A 16,061-nucleotide genomic window follows, 5' to 3' on the forward strand; every position below is an offset into this window, starting at 1 on the left:
CCAGCCCCTGGCAATGGGGAAATACAGGGTCATTACAACCCTGGCGGACCCTATATTTCCCCATTGCCAGGGGCCAGAAACTTTTACTCCCCATTCTCATTGAGCACGTAGTACTCAATGGGAATGGGGAGGCCGGTAGCCCGCCAGGTCAGACCTGGTGGATGGGTAGGCACCCGCGAGCAGAACTCGTAGTTTGCTGGTCCGGTAAGAACAGTACTGGCAAGCTTACCGGTACTGTTAACGGACCGGCAAACCTAATAAGTTAAATGGGTATGGTTTGGTCAGAACAGTCATAGTACATTAATGTAAATTACAAGAAGTGTGTACACACACAGGCCCAACATAAAGTCATAATTTCATCACAGGACAGGCTACTTAAAGCTCAGCTTCGAATGTAGCTTTTGGTGTTAGAATTCATGAAACAGTCACCAAAAGTCCCGAGTGCTAGGTCTGTTATCAGACTGCTTTAGAAATCTTCAGCATCAATGCAGAATGTAAGAACATCAAGCCATTGGTCACGAGTAGGTGGGAGGCCCTTCAGCCAGGACACGGCTGTTCAGCATTTCGCAACAGCTGTAACACATATAGCTTCAGATGCTCTTAGGTTTTATGTCATCTTTTATTGGACTAACTGAAAATATTATGCTGCGATGGAAAAAAGCATTAAATCTCAAAGTCCCAAAGACCCTAATCAGACGATAGGCAAAAAATAAAAGGGAGAAACACGTTCTGAGAGTTTAACAGATTTTAACTTCCAAGGCTGGCATGCAACGATATTAATTTTTCAAGTACATTTGCATTGCTAAACCAATCTGCATCAGAATTAACATTATTAAATCTTGACCGTTTATTCTAACGGTGCAATGTTAACTGACACCAGCGGTCTTAACACTTCATACTTTCAAAAAAGGACTTTTAAACGGCTAAACAGTGATAGGTAAAATACATTTATTCGTATCATAAAGTTCCATCAAACTGTACAAGAGAGTAACAAAATATACATATGCAAACCATTAATAAAATGAGTAATTAAAAAGGGGGACAAAAAGGGTAACATTAGAATCTTGCACAGAGGGCGGTTCCAACCATGTTAAAAAAAATATTAAAATAACGGAAGTGGTTACTGCTCCCAATAGGTCATTATGTAATGAAAAAGCATTTTCAATATAGGAACTTATAAGTTCGGGACAGAAAGAAGATGCATGAAGGCTGCAGGAGCAGGTCTCACACCCCGTGCCCTCAGCAAGGGGAGAATACCTCTTTTTCTCAAGCTTGGGAACTCAGGGCAGAAGAATAGAAAATGCTGCAAATCATGGACATTATACTCCCAACATGCGCACTTTTGCCCTGCAAGCTTTTTATTCTGTAATGAGTGTGCAGGCGTGTATGCAAAGAGTAGATTCCTCTTAAGGCAGAGAATGATTCCCCTTTTTCTTGGGCTTCTAAGCCAGTGGTGTAATCCGTTCTTGAGGTGATACGAATAATATTTTTGTCCTAGAATTGTACACTGGTCTTTTGCAGCGCAGCTTCCCGCCTAGCGTTTGCACGATCAAAATTAAAACCTCGAACAAATTCCCCTTTCACGGATTGTCCATCATTGTTTCATTTAGATAATTTTGGTAGCCAAGACTGTGACGGGAGAGCATAATTTAATTCAGCTATGGAGAAAAACTCTTGACGTTAAAGGACATTACGACTCTGGCTAAAGCCTGGGTTAGAGATAGACTAGGCGTAGCCCAGAGACACAACCAATATATAAGTGGCTGCAATAAAAGTAGGTCCTGGGCATATGCTTGGTCCAACTGTATGTGCCGCAAGTAGCCTAGAAAACCCTGCGATACGCCCATGACTTTTCTAAAGAATTTATCTTTGCAGACCTGTATTGCCTTTGTCTGCTGATAACCCCAAACAGCATTACAGGTCAACAGCGGGATGGTTTTTGCGTTGTAGATACAGGATACGCGCTTTATAGGGAGCACACACATTCTTGCACCAAACCTCAGAATCGAACCGTTGGTTTGCGAGGCTTTTATTGCCTGCTCCTGTGCAGACCATTTTAGGTTGCGTGTGATTTTGACACCCAGGTAGCGGCAGGAACTACCCAATCCAGTTTCTTGCCATCCACGAACCATTTCCCCCAAGGTCTGCTATTACCTACACACAATGCCTTGGATTTCCCAATATTTACTTTCATTTTCAGGTCTTCACCTCTCATGTAGTTATTAAATCTATCCAGAAGTGTTTGTAGAGTGGACTTGGTTCTGGCTATTAGGACTGCGTCGTCTGTGTACAATAGTACGCAGACCTTCAGACCAGCCATCCTGGGAACGGCAGGCGTCGGACCAGACAGTTCCGTTGATCGTGACTTGATATAAAGATTTAACAGGAGCGAGGCTATTGCGCAGCCCTGCCTCACGCCTTTGGATACAGAAAAGGCCTGCGTTGTTTGGCCTCTACCCTCCACGCTCACTTTTGCCACTAATTTGAAATGCATCTGGATTATAAAATTTGTCTTAAGTCCTCCAGCATGCCCTGGTCACAGAACTTTCCAGAGTTTGTCATGAGTTACGACATCAAAAGCAGTGGAAAGATCGTAGGTAAATCGTGCCCTTCTGATCTCGGACATACCTTTCCAGAATCAGAGTCAAATTCAATACTTGATCGACAGTGCAGATTCCCTGACGAAAAATGTAACGAAATTTAGAAAAAAAAAAAAATCTGATTTTCTGTGACCCATTACATTGTTCGATTATACGGTATGCGCCCAAACCATTGGCTATTCAGCACTTCGCTGTAACTCATATACCCCTTCTGATGTGCTACTTCCGACAGCCAATAGGGTGAGAAAATAAAAGCAAGCCATTCGCACATCGATGAACCCTGGGGTGCAAATGACTTTCATGCCTCGGCGGGGGAGTTGGGGGGGGTGGACATGACCAGTATCGGTCGACAGACTCGTTGAGGCCCTCGCTTCACACGGGGCTACCATGGCTCAGGCTGGCAGGCAGTTACCGGCCATGTCCCCCCCTCTCCCTCCAGCTGGGGCGCAAAAGCCATATTATTTAGTATAAAAACAAACTGGTTTCTCTGGATGAGTAGCTTTCATAGGAATTCTAAAACAAAGAAAATTACTTTTAAACCCCACCTGCCTGTAGATAAACCACAATTTTGTGAACCAAAGGAACATACCTTCTACATCAGACAGCACAATTATTAGATCCGCCTTCATTTCAACAGCCAGTCGAGCAGCAAGGCTATCATTATCTTTAATGCTAATAACCTGGAAAAAAAACAAAATGATTGCAAAGTTATATTTACCTGTGGGTCAATGGTCAAGTATAATCATTCGCCATGTATACACGTGTACCTGCAGTAACATACCAAATTCAATCACATAGGTACCCATTAAAGTGCTCTAGGAATCCTGCAGCTGACCTACAGCAAGGATGTTAAAAACACAAATGTCTGTCCTGCATACTTATTTCCAATATGTCGTTCTCTTTCTGAAAGACTTTACATTTATTAAAAAATAGTTAGTAAATCAGTAAAAGACACCACTTTAAGTCAATCAGGTTAGCAGAAGCATTTAGAATTAGTTGGATTTGTGAAAGAGGAAGATATCCTTCTGTAGACTTGTATTCACAGAGGCAGAAATGTGCTAGCAAAGAGGCATGCACTACTGTTAAAGCATTAACAAGTTAATTCTCGCTATCCAGCATCAACCTTGTCCAATGGCAGCATTTTCTGCTATGTAGATCAATTATGGAATGACCAGCCCCATCATTCAGAGCAAAAGCCATGCATTAACGGCAAAGCAGCTTGACGACAGGGACCACCCACAGGAATACTTCACCCACATTTACCCCCTGCAGATCACTATTGGGTTCAGGAGGTGGAACTACAGCATCATTGGTGTTAATAATGGGAACAATGTTCATTCGCAGCAGCTCATGCAGTGTGCCATTTAGATTCCGTCGCTTCTGTTCATCATGGAAATCCAGGTTTGTGACCAAAATCTAAAATAAATTCAAACAAAAGAAAAATAATGTGCGTCAGTACAACAAGAAAGATTAAGCGTATCGCAATATGCCTATGATGATTTTTAACAGAACATTAGAAACATCAAGTGAGATCTTTGGAGCGTAACATGGCAAATACAAAAGATTCCAACTATTTTTTTAGATCCAAAGTAGTGGTAAAATTGGGATCCAAAGTAAAAAGAGTGGAGATAGTGTGGCGGATGGCAGCGATAAAACGACTAGTTCTCAAATTCAATAACATATATAATGTAAACTAGACCGTCACATTATGAATCACTGAAGAGGATAAGGAACTGCACGCAACAAAGCAGATCACAGAACTAGCTTTGCATTGATCATCATAATATCCCCATAAAACAAGGTACGTTTAGCTAATTGAGGTCCACCATGCTCATGCCATTTGGAAAAAGAAATAAACAGCAGACTTATGGTCAACGCTAGTGAGTTTTCTAAAACCATTAAGTTGAACAATTCAATATGAAGATGTAAAATAGGCTGTGTTTATAGTGAAAACTCGAATTTACTTAAGTTAAAAGAAAAACAAAAAGGTGGTCCCGTTACTTTATGCAGGGGAAGTCATCACAATAAAATACAGCCTCTTTTCCTTTGGAATTGATGAGCAAGTGTAAGTCGCTTTAGGTCACATGACCCAAGAGCCACCCACCCTCTTAACAGAAAGAGGCAGGGCTATCAACTCAGATCAAGGGCGTCTCCCGCCCAGGGCGGGGTGGCGGGGGGGGGGGGGGGCGTGGGGCATCAGAAGTAAAAAGGCAGACACAGAAAAGTGCAATTCTTGATTGGACAGGTTAGGACTGGGAAGACACAGGACCAGAACCCCTGCCCCCCTTATCAGGTAAGCTCCCATGAACAGGTGTTTCACCCATCTCTCCAAACAGCCCATTCCTACCATCATCACTCCTCGCCAAACACACTGCTCACCACTAACCTCAGACACTGCATCGCAGCAACCCTCATCCATGTCGCCATCACCACTCCATCATCCACCATTACACGAAATCCAACGCTTGCCAATATCCGCTGAGAAATTAAACATGCAGCTAATATCGCCAACCTCATCACCACACATGACCTATATGCCATCTTCATTACTGAGACCTTGAGGACATCCACCTCCACCCAGATTCTATAAATCCTCACCCCCAATGGCTACAGAATAAGACCACACCAACAAGATCAGTGGAAGCCTCGCCATCATTCACAAGGCTTAATGGCCATGCATCAAACTGGAGGCCACCACCTTTGGCTCTTTCGAAAACCTATCCTGCCACTTCCCACGCTCCCCAAAGGACACAATTTTCACCTCACCTATAGACCATCCAAGCCTAACACCTCTTTCATTGAAGATTTCACACACTTCGTCACCACCATGTCTCTCACGAATGTCAAAAAAATCTACCTCAGTGACTTCAACATCCCTGGCAACACAGCAACCACGTTAATGAAGGAAGATCTCCACTGCCTACTAGACACACTGAACATCAGTCCAACTAAGGGCTTAGTAAAACAATTCAACCGAGACAGTACAGGACTCCACTCTTAGTATAAGGCTGTACCACATGAGTTTATGGTAGCGTAGACAGAGCAGCCAGGCTGATCTCAGGAGGGAGAGAGAGCTGTAGGAAAGTACATAGAACCTTTAGTACACCAAGGATACAATAGAAACACTGCCAACCAGAAGTATTATAATAAAAAGTTTTATTATAAATACAATTATAGGCTTGAACACAGGTCAAAGTACATAACTTTGTTTAGAATGCCTAACGGGAGTTCTAGGGGAGTCAAGACAATTGTTACCTTTAGAGTACTTAAATACAAGGGTGGTAAACACTAACAGTTTTACCGTGATGCTCAGCAAGAAATCACTTTGTAGACACTTAATTCTAGGAATAGTAAAAACCTATAACTTCTTTTGGGATAACAAGCTTATACTCCAAGTAAAACCTTGTGCATAATCTTCAATTACATTTGCTTTTCAGTTCAGAGGCTAAGGAAAGCAATAACTTATTTTTGGAAGGCACACAGTTAACACAAGGCAAATAAAACCTCTATACTTTTGTAAGGAGCTAGCAGCAACCTAAAAGGTAAGTATAACCTAAGCAGAATTATTCTCTACAGGCTAACAGCAAGTCAGGGGAAGCAAGAAGACCCCATTGGGGACACTCATACAATTATCCTAACAGGAATAATAAAGAGAAACCAACAGCACTACTTTTGAGAAGAGGGGGGCCCAATTCACAGGTGAGGAAGTCAACCTTCCATCTACTTTCTGTTAGAATGGAGACACAGTCTTAGGAAAGTAAGACTTTGAGAATACTTATTTAAGAAGGCACGCAGCTTATTGAAGGCAAGTAAATCCTACATGTACTTTTCAGAATGACAGAAAGTATCTAAGGTAAGTAATAACTTTTAGTAACTGTTCACTCAGAGTTTAAAGTTATCAACTAACTTGTTTACAAGTAAATCCACTTTTCAACACTGGTTTTTCTTTTCAAGGCAGACCCATTAAATTATCCAGCCCATTCCAATTCTAGTACAGGAGTTCGCTCAGAGGCAGAAAGGGGACCCTAGTGGTCTAGGAGCCAGCAGTAGGCAGGGTGCGGTAAGGCTCAGTAAGTCAAAATTCCAGAGGAAGACTAGACAAGTAAGTAGTTCACTTTAAAAGTTGAGGGTCCAGGGCTTCAGGTGTAGACCCGGCACCGGAATCGGACCGCTTGTGCTACAGCCGGGGGTTACATGTTATGGATGAGAACCAGTGGAATGCTTTTTAGGGGACATATGCCAGGCCAGAAAAATTCAGACACGTGTATACATTTATGGACTTGGTGTGCATGCTTGCAAATAGGCACATAGCAATGGCTTGGAGATCGCAACAGGGCCCCGATATGGTTTATGGTTGAAGGATTTTGAATGATGGAGTGAGGCGGAAACATTGGCGTGGCACCGGGCCCTGGGAGTTGGGAGTTGGTGCTGGGGACCCCACTGACAACGGTGTGGCATGGAAACCCCTCCTACTGGCAATGCCTTGCTCATCATGATAAACCCCCCATGAATAGAGGGATGCTATGCTTATTGTTGCTATATGTAATTTGATCCTTGTGCGTGCTTTGCCCACCCCAGGAAACATAACAATAGCGATGCATTAATCGCATGGACAAATGTGAAACATTGATTGGACCCAGTTGGCCACTGGCCAATAATGTTACAAGATAGTGAACTTTTATGTTTATTACCTTATTTACTTTTCTTTGTGCGTTTATTTTGTTCAGGTTTGCTTTCGTACTTGAAATATGTATCGGATATATATCACTGTTGGCTGCTCCACATTACGGCTTTTGTATCATGCTTCAGTATGTGCACGTTAATAACAATAAAAAGACTTTAAAAATCAAACTAGGAGGATTCCAGCAGGGGGCCTGGATGAACTGGATGGGTGGTCTCCCAAGCACAGCAGCACCCCAAGGATACACCGGAATCACACAGGCTTAAGTACGTAAATACCCCAGCCAACACAGTACCTTATGGAAGAAGAGCTCCAGCAAGAAGACTTCAGGATCTGCAGCCAAAAACCCAGCCGTTGAATTCCTTCACCAAGAAGATTAAACAGGACTCTGGAAGGACATTTGCAGCAGGGATCACAGGGAAGGCCCTAAACAAGATGTTTGTTACATGTTTCACTTAGCACAGAAGAGGATGCCATAGGAGGGACATCTGGATCTGCAGCCAAAAACCCAGGCGCTGCATTCCTTGTCATGTAGACAGCATAGGACCCTGGATGGACTTTTTTCAGCATGGTTCGACGCAGAAGGCTCCAGGCAATTGTTTCTTCATGGATGGCCGCAGCTTTGTGGATTTGGCCACTTTTTCAGGAGCCAAAGGAAGACCAAATATCACTGGTTGGATTTGCATCTCTGATCTGGTCCAGCACTCTGGTGAGGGGACTTCAAGGACTGAAATCCCGTGTCTGGAGGTCCAGAAGGATGCCCACAAAGTTTCAGCGAGATTTGGAAGACAGTGCACCGCCAGATGACTCGAGGTCCCAGGGTATTGCAGCCTGCAAGGTTGCAGCACGATGTTGGATGGCTCAAAATGCAGGTCTTCTTGAGTCTAGTGGGTCTCACCCGGCTTGGGGTCGTCATTTTAGGAGTCTCCAGGCAGATTGGACAGCAGGGTAACAGCAGGCTCGAGTTACACAGCAGTTACAAGTGGTCGACTTGTCAGCAGCTTCAAGGTTCAGAGTATTTAACAGGAACTACAGCACATCTTCGGCATTCTCTCCCTGCATTTTACAACAAGGGGCGGCCTGGCTGTCCAATCAGGAGTTGTTCACCTTCAGGCAAGGTGGCAGACAAAGGGCAGCAGAGTTTTGAACTCCATCTTGCTCCCTGCCTTCTCAGACACTCTGGAGCCTAGGCGGGGAATCCACGAGATTCCCGCAGAAGACAGAAATCACACAAAGTACTTTCCCGCCCTGGCAGGGAGGTGAAGATCCAAGAAAGGACATGAAACAGTAAAATGGTGAAATAAGAAGACAGGAGCCATTTTGGTAAAATGGGCACCCATGGATGCCTTTACCGGGGATGTGGAAGCCGCCCGCGGTACAGGTGCACCGAACTTGTAAATAAAAAAGGTCCACTGCCACCAGCCATTAAAGGTAAGTTTGTCCTTGTAACATAAGTTAGTGAGAATGGGGCTACATGGCATCCCCAGCACTCCACATAGGGTGGGGCTGCTGGTTTCACCTAAAAATGTAGAAGGGATCCAAAGATCCTTTCTACCCTTGGTAACTGTAGTTCTCACAAGGTTAGCCAAAGTTAAAAAGGGAGACCCTAGGGCAACCCAGCAACAATAGGCATTTTATGCTAAAGTTGTCAAAGAGGATAACTTTTACAAGACACTATGGAGAGTCTTAAAAATGACACCCATAAAAAGTAAAAGACTGAGGGCCTCATTACGACCGAGGCGCTAATGGGTTAACGGCGCCGTAAAAGGCTGCGGCGCCGTTAACCTATTAGCGCCTAATCACGAGGTCCCTTTGCGGGACCCGACCTTAACGGCTGGTGTAGACCAGCCGTTAAAGTTGGGACCCGCAAAGGGACCTTGGTGCTAATTACGGTGCCGCAATTTGCGGCACCGTACTTAGCGCCTTCCCCATTCCCATTGAGCCCCATGGGGCAAAAATGGGAATGGGGAAGGGCCATGGAGGAAGGGGGAATTACCGCCCCGCCAACCTTGTAATCGGGTGGCAATTCCCCCTTTCTCCATGGCGGAGTCGGTAACTTACCGGCATGGACCATGGTGCTAATAGCACCATGATCTTCCGCCAGGGTCGTAATGAGGCCCTGAGTGTGGAAAAAGGTTCACACTCGCTGAGGTATAAGGAAAAATAATCCACCAGTAAAAGCAAAAGGTTCTGGGACTGACTCCGGTCAGGAAGATGCATCATTACTATGATAATCTTACCCAACAACCTCACACAGCACACTCACAGGAAAGGTAATATCCTTGACATCATCATCATCATCATCATCATCATTTTCCTGCCCGCCCTCCATCACAGCTCTCCTATTCTGCTCGACTGGTCGGCCCATCTGGTAATCCCCTTTGAGATTAGTTACACTGCACCTCAAGCAAAACCACTGGGAACTCACAAACAAGACTGCAGATCCTTCAACAACTTCACAGTGGAGACTCACTGAAGACCTCACCAAACTCCACCTCACATGGGTGATCTACCTCTGACTAACAAAGACTGCAACTCACTTTTTTCAAGAACTCAACACAATCCTCACAAACATGAACAGACATGAACAGACATGCCCTAGTGAAACGGCACACCTTCAAGCGTAAACCTTCGGCACCCTGAGCAACAAGAACTCTACCTCAAGAAATGAGCCATCAGAAAACCAGAAAAAATTGGCAAACACCCGGCCGCACATCCAACCTTGCCCTGCTCAAGGAACTTTGTGCTAAATGCAGACGATCGATCAACTCTGCCAAGGCCAACTACTACGAAAACACCATACGCAATGCCAACAATAAAGGCAGAGCCCTCTTCAAAGCTATCAAACACTGCATCAACCCTCTGCCCGACCCAGCAGTAGCACAAACAATGGAACACCCACCACCAACAACTCATTCTTCCTCAACAAGATCAACATGATCCCCAGCACAGACACCAAAGTCACAACTGACAGCACACTACACATCCCATCTCGCAAAAACACAACTACCTGGGCAACTGTCAAGACATCAACAATGGAAGACCTCTGCCACCTTAGCATCGCTCAAGGCAACATCGTATGTGGCCAAAATACTCAGACTCAGCACCCAAGACCCTTCCGACTGAAGTACTCCCCTCCCTTACCCGACATTCATCAACAGCTCCCTCCCTCAAGGCACCTCCCCTCAACCCTAAAGCCCTGACAAATCCTCCTGCTTCTTAAGAAACCAACACTGGACCCTGATGATATCAGCAAGTAGTGCTCCATCACCCATCTTCCCTTCCTTGGTAAGATCCTTGAGAAAGCAGTATCCACACAACTCCACCACATTGAAGCAAATCTGGCTTCAGTACCAGATGCAGTACAGAAACGGCTACTATGAAAGTGATCGAAGATGCCCTTAAAATCCTTGAGAATGGCCATCATTGCCTCCTTGACCTCTCAGCAGCATTTGACATAGTAGCCACTAGAAACTCACCGACAATCCACATCAGTACATGGGGATCATCGAGACAGTGCTCAGTTGGTTCAACACCTGCCTTGCTAAAATCTCCAACAGTTCATACAAATTAATTCTTCTAGATCACCATCTCTACCCATCACCTGCGGAGTCCAGCAAGGATCCATCCTGTCCCCCAAGATCTTCAATCTTTACATGGAACCACTCGGAACCCTCCTTTCTCCTCACAACATCCACATCCACGAATACGCATATAACCTGCAGATCTACCTCAAGATATCCATTGAATACATTCACAAGCTCAAGGCCTGCCTAACAAGGACTATAGGGAGTAAACTAGTTACCTGCGCTCACCAGATAATGCATCAATGAATTCTCAAAAAATTGGTATAAAGCCAACAAATCTCCTGATAAAGTATGGTCAAATGGTGACCAGTTATGGACCAAGTACACAATTATAATTGATCCAAAGAAAATGTTTTTCTCCTTCTCTTAGAACTAAAGACATTAATTCCTGTAGACAGCCAGCAACCTGGCAGTAATTTTGTACAAGTTGTGTATCATTAGTTTTATTTTCGTATTCCGCTAACAGCCGACACGTTCTTCGACCTATCTTCTCCATGTAATGATATGTTTGTCATAATCATTACTTTTGAGTGCATGTGTCGTTTCAAAGTGCCCCATAAAAAAAGGGGAGAAACGGAAATAAACAAAAAGGAAGAGCACACTGAAGGTAGAGCACAGTAGAGCCGAGAATGAACAAGGTGGAAGGAGGGACAATGATGGGAGGAGGTGAAAGGGTGAGATGAAGATGGAGCCGAGAAGAACATAGGTAGAAAGTGGAGGGGAGGTGAGAGTGAGAAGGACATAAAAGGTGAAAAGAAGCTCCGAGTGCCTGAAAGGGAGGTACCCGAAACTCCCATGGTGTTTGACCTGCAGTGTGCCTGCCTGGAACCAGTTTGAACAGGGAGGCTGGCCGTCTCCTTGGACAGCCATCCCCTCCCCCAGATGTGCATGAGAGGCTTGAAAAGTGATTGGTGGGCTCAGTCAGTTTTATTGCATAAAACGTGAGGATCCTGGAGTTGAACCTATGAGTCAACCACTGGACTGAAGAACCAAACAGGAATTCGTAGAAGGATATCCCAGCAACCGCCAGTGCCATTGAGTGTGTTGGGTAAGAATTTGTGAAGTCCAACTTGTGTGGAACTTCACAAGACTTAGCTCTTGGTATTAGGCAGATCCAACTCTTAATATAGGCCTGTATCTTAGGAGGGGTAATGTGAGCTGTAGAGTAGCACAATGAAATCAGTAAACACAAGGCACCAAGTAAACACTTACACAATGAAAGTTATAATACATTATTTATATATATATATATATATATATACACACACAAGGTAAATTAAGCAGTCTTTAGAAAACAGCAGCTAATAGTAACATTCAATGGAAGATAGAACTCATTTAAACAAGACCCAATAAAGCAGGCGAGTAATTATTATAAATGCTAAACATGTTCCAGCACACTGAGTGACATCAGTCAAGTTCAGTATTTGCATTCATTTTTGTTCACCATTACAAAATTAGGTTGACGAGGGGAAAATGGTTAGAGTTAAAGCAGAAAACACTTACAACTGGTTCAATAGTTAGTTTCTCCCTGAGAGATGTAGGCAGTCTTTTATCCAGCAATAATAGTGTCAACAGTTAAAACCTGTAAGCAAACAAGCACTGCCAAAGCCAATGGGGTTCAGAAGAAGAGCCTTTAGGAAACCAGGACAGCTGAAGTCAATTGGGACAGTTCCAGTTCTGATTTAGCTTTTCTTAAATGTTATCAAACAGCCAGGAGTTCTTTGAAAAATCACTGGAGCACAAGGGGAGCCCACTTGATGGCGCATAACCTGAAAGGCCTTCACAGGTGAGTTGAGATCAACTCTAGAGGGGTTAAAATAGAACTTCAAGCCCGGGTGCACTACAAATGGCAAAAGGTAGTTATACCCCAAGCCCCACAGTACCTTACAATTGAAGAAGAGGTTCCAGATGGATGCCTTCCTGATGTAGTGATGCAGACCCTTGTTCGTGGTCCTTGGTCACGGTGACGAAAGGGAGGAAGTCTGGTAGGCTTCTGTGGCAGCACTCTGGAGAGGTACTCGGCCGCAATGGATTCCATTTGATTCAGCAGCTCTTTGTGGTTTTGGCACCTTTTTCTCAGCGCCAAACAGAAACGAATAGCTCTGGTTGGAGTTTCCTCGGTCTAGGACTCTGGTGAGGGGACACTGGAGAATGAATTCCTGCTTTTGGAGGTCCTTGAAGGTGCCCACAAAGTTTTGACCGGATTCGATCTCTGCAAGACAATGCACTCGATAATGGTCAGGGGTCCCTGAGCATTGGGATTCTGCAGCCTAGGAAAGTCGCAGCAAGTAGGGGGATGAGCCAAAATGAAGCAGGTCTCGAGACTAGTTGGTCCCACCAGCCAAGGGAGCAAGTGGTCCTGCACGGATCTTCCATGTCAAAATGAAAAACGGGGTCAGCACAGCTGCAAGGCTTCACTGGTGCTTCTGCGGTCCTGTAAGGTGCTGTTGGCGTCTCTGCTCGTCCTCTTCGTTAGATAGGATGTTCCTGTGGTCAACTGCCTATATTCCCAAAAGCCTTGCCTTTTATGTGTTGTCCCATTCATTCACAGCCCTACACCCGTCACAGTGTGGGGGAGGGGGGGGGGTCATCGTCTCGGACAGCCACCCACCCAGTTGGAACTGGTTTCGGCCAGGCATGCCTACAAAGGCCAATTAAGTTTTCGGGCTCCTGCCTCACTTCCTGCCTTCCCAGACACACTGGAGCCCGAGCGGGCTTCAGGGCGGAAGCCTGCCAAAGGCAAAACACAAAAAGGTCTCAAACCTAGGTTAAACAGAGTAAAAGCCCAGAAGGAACTAACAAACAAGAAATGGCGAAAAAAGACGACCCGGGCCATTTTTACAAAATGGCCACCCATGGGTGCTGTACTGCAGCTGAGTAATCAGCCTGCTAGTACCCTGCACATGGTAGTAAAAGTAACCACTGCCACTAGCCATTCAAGTTAGTGTAACAAGGTTACATGAGAAGTGGGATCAGGAGTTACTATGCAACCATCCCAGCATTCCACATAGGGTGGATTGTGCTGGATCCATAAAAGGAAAAGGTAAGTAAGATAAAAGCTATCTCACTATTCTTTGGAACTGTAGTTCACACAAGAAAATGTATTTAAAAACATTAAGAGAAGTCCAAGAGACTTCTCAGTGGCACTGCACAGAGGGTGCGGTGGGTCACTATGCAAAAAGCAGATGCCTATGGAGTTTACCAGACTCCATTAAACAGTTAAAAATCCAAGTCAGAGAGAAACACGTGAGTGAGCAGCAAGAAATAGCACACTCAGGAGGTTAAAAATCAAAAAGATCACATTCAAAAGAGCGTAGGGTCTCTAAGGGAAGGGAATTCGCACATAAACTGAAAATTCTCCCTAACAGAGTGACCACTGAAGATCCAAACCTGAATTTCCGGGCGACAGGGAAGATCTCTTGAAGACTACCACCTCCCCTGGACTGGTGGGCCTAGCCAGTCGCAAGACGACCTGCATTTTGCACCATCCCACGAAGAGCTGCAACCTTCCTGGACTGCAAACTCCCGATACCCTGGGACCTGTGCCATTTTGCAGTGCAACGTTGTGAGAAGCGGGGTGCCGGCTAAAACCTTGTGGGCATCCTTCTAGACCTGTGACTTTCCCGCTCCTAGGTGTCCCCTCAGCCGAGTCGTGGACCAAGAACCGGAGAGAAGTCTACTGAAAGACAACCGTAGCAGACCCGAAGCCTGTGAAGGGCTCAAACGCATCCACTGCTGGGCGTCCCACTGAACAAGTGCATCCGTTTGTTCCCCCCAAAGTTCCTTCTTCAGTCAACCAGGAAAAACTGTCGCCTCACTTTGGGGAGCAACCTGCTGCATCAGGTTCTTCATTGAACAGGTACTGTCTCGAACCTAGGTACTTACCTTGGTTTTACTGAGTTCTTCTTGTATTCTTAGAGGGCTACAGTTAAGCTGTTACTTGAACTCCCCCCCACCCCTCCTCCAGGGCACCCTGATCACCAATTGGGCCCTCACTTGTTAAACGGTTGCCTGCAAACCTGAAGAAAACCTTCAGAGTCTCTACTCTGTTGCTTACCTGCCTCTTTCCTCCTCAGTCCTTGGTCACTGGACCCCAGTGGCCCCCTTGAATCTGAGAAGTACCTAGTATAGGGAAGGGCTTTTAAAGATTGGCTAAACAGGAGTTAACTAAAGTTGCAAGAGTTGATGCAAGGTTGGTTCATTTGTCTCAGTAGTTGCTCTCACTTTTGTATTGCTTAACATTTGATTTAAAGTGTGCTACCTTTAATCCTACTGTGATATTATTGTGTGAATAGTACTTGCATGTCTTATTTCTAAAGCCTTAGTGTATAATGACTATTTCGTATAACTACGAGTCTGTCAGTTTCCTTGACGATTGCATGCTCCAAGTACTGTGTGCCTTACTACAGCCCTTCTCCCTCCTAGACTAAGCCTGGCTGCTCAGCCATTGCTACCAAACCTTTGGTTAGTTCAGGCTAAACCTAAGGGGTACAACCAAGTGACCCAAGGTGGGCTTTTCAAAGTAATGTCACAGACAGCAATTTGTGTAGAACTCACCTACAGAGGCAAGGAGAGGTTAAGGGGAAACGGCCAAGGTTCAATATTTCTAAAAATGTGCAAGTCACCCAGTAGCGGAAAGAACTTGGGCTCCAGTTGGGGCAGTCGAATCAAACATGGCACATGTGATAAATGGCATAGAATAAAAAGGGAAAATCAAAAAGACTATCCACAACACTCAGAGGGGTGACGCCAGGTTTCAACACAAGAAAAGCAACGTGACATACTGACCTAAACAGAGCAAGTCAAGAAAGATTCCCCGAGCTGCTAAGAAATGGGGAGGTAGGCTGTGAGCAGCAAATTAGCTCAAATACAATCATTTCTCTATAAAAGCGTCTTTCTTATAGGATAGTTTTATTTTATTGATATTTTATTTCTATTGCACTCGTACAAGTGTTTCAGAGCGTGACAAGACAAGGCAGGTGAACAGGGGAAAACAAAAACAACGACCTTACTAGGCCCAGTGACATTGAGAACGAGCAAGTGCATGGGAGAGGGGAAAAGTGCATGGAAAGGGGGCAGGGGGGTGGAGGGGTGGGAAGTGCGGAGCAAAGGAGAAACGGATCAATAAAAATAAATAATAAAGAAACAGTGGTAGTGCAGCCAGCAAGTGGCATGTGCTGGGTTTAAGGCAGC

The 16,061-nt window shown here is 44.9% G+C and overlaps 1 protein-coding gene across 2 annotated transcripts in view; it reads right to left on the bottom strand.

Moving 5' to 3' along the window:
• ALDH18A1 (aldehyde dehydrogenase 18 family member A1) overlaps positions 1 to 16,061 on the bottom strand; it is a 1,219,662-nt gene that overhangs the window by 832,453 nt on the left and 371,148 nt on the right. Inside the window, exons 6-7 of one of the 2 annotated variants that reach the window (XM_069611512.1) lie at positions 3,864 to 4,016; positions 3,190 to 3,280 (exon numbers count right to left, since the gene is read on the bottom strand). In XM_069611512.1, the coding sequence (XP_069467613.1) occupies positions 3,190 to 3,280; positions 3,864 to 4,016 (244 nt within the window). Of the gene's footprint in view, positions 1 to 3,189; positions 3,281 to 3,857; positions 4,017 to 16,061 lie in introns of both variants that reach the window. The other variant, XM_069611511.1, reaches the window with a different exon arrangement.

Source organism: Ambystoma mexicanum, chromosome 8, assembly GCF_040938575.1.
Source record: "Ambystoma mexicanum isolate Mex_15411 chromosome 8, UKY_AmexF1_1, whole genome shotgun sequence".
NCBI classification, from domain to species: Eukaryota; Metazoa; Chordata; class Amphibia; order Caudata; family Ambystomatidae; genus Ambystoma; species Ambystoma mexicanum.